The sequence below is a fragment of the Dipodomys ordii genome, unplaced genomic scaffold (genome assembly GCF_000151885.1).
Source record: "Dipodomys ordii isolate 6190 unplaced genomic scaffold, Dord_2.0 Scaffold64, whole genome shotgun sequence".
NCBI lineage: Eukaryota > Metazoa > Chordata > Mammalia > Rodentia > Heteromyidae > Dipodomys > Dipodomys ordii.
The window spans coordinates 974,184-976,967 of NW_012267280.1; the positions used below are offsets into that span (position 1 = coordinate 974,184).

General features: G+C 55.5%; 1 protein-coding gene across 1 annotated transcript in view; it reads right to left on the reverse strand.

Annotated features, from left to right (window-relative positions):
- The window catches only part of Nfic (nuclear factor I/C (CCAAT-binding transcription factor)), a 53,013-nt gene that overhangs the window by 9,309 nt on the left and 40,920 nt on the right, over window positions 1-2,784 (reverse strand). Inside the window, exons 6-7 of the mRNA XM_013022631.1 lie at window positions 2,209-2,332; window positions 1,620-1,744 (exon numbers count right to left, since the gene is read on the reverse strand). Of these exons, the coding sequence (XP_012878085.1) occupies window positions 1,620-1,744; window positions 2,209-2,332 (249 nt within the window). The remainder of the gene's footprint in view (window positions 1-1,619; window positions 1,745-2,208; window positions 2,333-2,784) is intronic.

The window sequence follows — 2,784 nt, forward strand, 5'->3', positions numbered from 1 at the left end:
TGCTTATGTGGTGCTGAGGAATCGAACCCAGGGCCTCATGCATGCAAGGCAAGCGCTCTACCACTGAGCTACCTTCCCAGCCCCGGCTCCTATTTCTTATTGGTACTAGAATTAAATCAGGGCCTAATGCATGCTAAGCAAGTATCTTCCCATTTGAGTCACATGCTCCTCCTCATTTTTTTGTTTGTTTTTGGAATTTGGTATTTTGGGGAACTCAGTACTTGGGTTTAAACTCAGCGCTTCTTACTTGCTTGATTTATTAGCTTGACTGGAGCGCTACCCTTGAGCCAAGCCTCCATCTCAGCTTTTACTGGTTAATTGGAGATAAAGAGTCTCATGGGTTGGATGTTCTTGCCAGGGCTGGCTTTGAACCGTGATCCTCACAAGTAGCTGGGATTAAGTATGAGCTAACAGTGCCGGGCTGTATTTTGCTTTGAGAAAGGACTTCACTACCTTTGCTGAGACAGATGGAACTTACGATTCTCTTCCCCCACCTCCTAAGCAGCTAGGATTAGAGGCCACTGTGTCTGCCCTTTCCTCCCAGTACCAGAGTTGGACTCAGGACTTGTACCTGCCAGGCAGGCGCACCACCACTCGAGCCCTGCCTCCTCCACTGCTTCCCTGCCCCAGACCTTTCCATATTAGTTTTCTTTGAGCGAGGAGCTCCCACCGATGCCCAGGCCTGCCTGGAGTGGGATCTTATTTACGCTCCCCACATAGCTGGGATTATAGGCATGCCCGACCATGCTGGGCTTGGCTGGTCTTGAACCACCTCTGTGAACAAGCCCAGCTTGAATCTGCTCTCTTTTCCTTCTCAAAAATCCTACAGGTACAGACAGCTTTCTAAAAAGCAGACCATGTGAACACCTGGAGGAAAGACGAGGAAAACAAACAGATCCCCAGCAGATGGGCCCATTAGGGCCACGAAAGGTTAATTCCCCAGCTCTCCACAACAACCCTATGAAAGGGTGATGTCTGTAGGTGTAAGAGATGAGGTGCAGCGGGCGGAACTCCAGCTGCCAAAGCCGGCCTGTGTGTGCCCTGCCCCCAGTGAGAGGGCTGGGGAATCTTCGGGAAGTGGGGTGCCCAGAGCTAGGTTTCAGGAAGCTAGGGGCCCTCTGTAGCCCATGCAAGAAGGGAAAAAAAAATCCTAGGGGGAGATGCGAAGTAAACCCAGGAGGAGGAAGCATCGGCACCCCACAGAAGAGGAACCCACCAAAAAGACACCCAAGTCCCTCCGGTGGGCAGGAGGACAAGTAGGGTGTCTACAGACGGGAGAGTCCAGAGAAGAGACCAGGAAGAAGCGCCCTGATCATCTGAGTCAGCTCTGTGAGCTCAGGAACCCCAAAGACGCAGGGCCTTCCCCCCAACCCTGGAGGCCCCCCCAACCACTCCGCAGTGAACGGAACCAAAGTGCTGCGGGAACGAGTGAGCACGGACTGTACTTGTAAGAGCACGCAGCCAGCGTGACTACAATTCCCAAGAGGCAACGCGGCTGCAATCCCACTTCCGACCCTCCGGCATACACGCAGGGCCTGTTGGGATATGTAGTCCCGGCCACAATTCCTCCCCCCCCACACACACCGGAAGGTCGGCTCCGTCTCCACTTCCAGGCTTACCTCCTTCCATGTCCTCCGTCCAGTTGCGGCTACTACTCGTGGGAGAGCTGGGAGAGGTGTAGTAGTCGCCGCCCGGGCTCGTGTCCACGTCCTCCTCCATAGAGCCCGATTTGTGCCGCTTGCTTCTGGAGGGGAGCAGAGGGAAAAGGAAGGCCGGTTACCATGGAGACGCGGTGGGCGGGGAAATGGCCTGACTTTCCGGGGCGGGGCGAAGTTGTATCGCGAGATTCCACGGGACCCGCATCAATTCTGACTGTAATCACTCGTACCTTTAGGGATGGGAGGGGAGAGGGGGGCGGGGCTGCACCCCGGTCCCGCCGCGGCCAGCAGAGGGGAGCCTGAAGGTCACCCTGCCCCAGCTTTACAGATGGGGGAAATCGAGGTACGAACGAACGATAGGTCACTGTCAAGGAACTGCGTCTTCACAGGGCCCAAGGGCACTCAAGGTTGGGTTTTGCAGGATGAGTAGGAGTTTTCTATACTAGATGGACTGAATTCCAGGAACAAGAATGAACCGGTTTTAACGACAGGGTGATATGCCGGCGGGTAGGGTGGTGACAGACCTAACGACAGGGTGCCAGGCACGTACCCACTGGAGGACGTGCTAGGTAGCGTCCTTCTCATTCCCGTGCTGGCTGGATTCAGGTCGTAGGCCAGGTGCCCCTGCAGCTCTCCCAGAGAGAAGTTGGGTCCTGTGCCAGTCACCACAGGTGCTGTGTGGAACGGTGGGGAAGAGAGTGAGGGCGCAGGCCCAGAGGGGCTGTTACCCCCTGGAAGGCTGGGGTCAGCATCCCAGGGGTCATGTGGTGGGGGGTGGGGGGGTGAGGGACTTCTCAAAAATCAGAGACAGTTTTGTTGTTTGGAGGTACTAGGATTCAACCTTGGGGCCTCACACTTGCTAGGCAAGTGAGGCCTGCCACCCCCCCACCCCCGCCCAATCTTTTCTCCTTTCCTAATTTGACAAGTTAAGCTCTTACATCTATGCCTGGGCTATCTGCACTTCCCACATGGCTGAGGTAGCAGGCGTGTGCTGCAGTATCCAGTGTTCGGTTGGAAGAGGGGGTCTCATAAAGCTTTTTGCCTGGCGTGGCTGGCTTTGAATCTTTCTTTCTTTTTGCTGTCAGTCATGGGGCCTGAACTCTGGGCCTGGGCGCTGTCCCTCAGC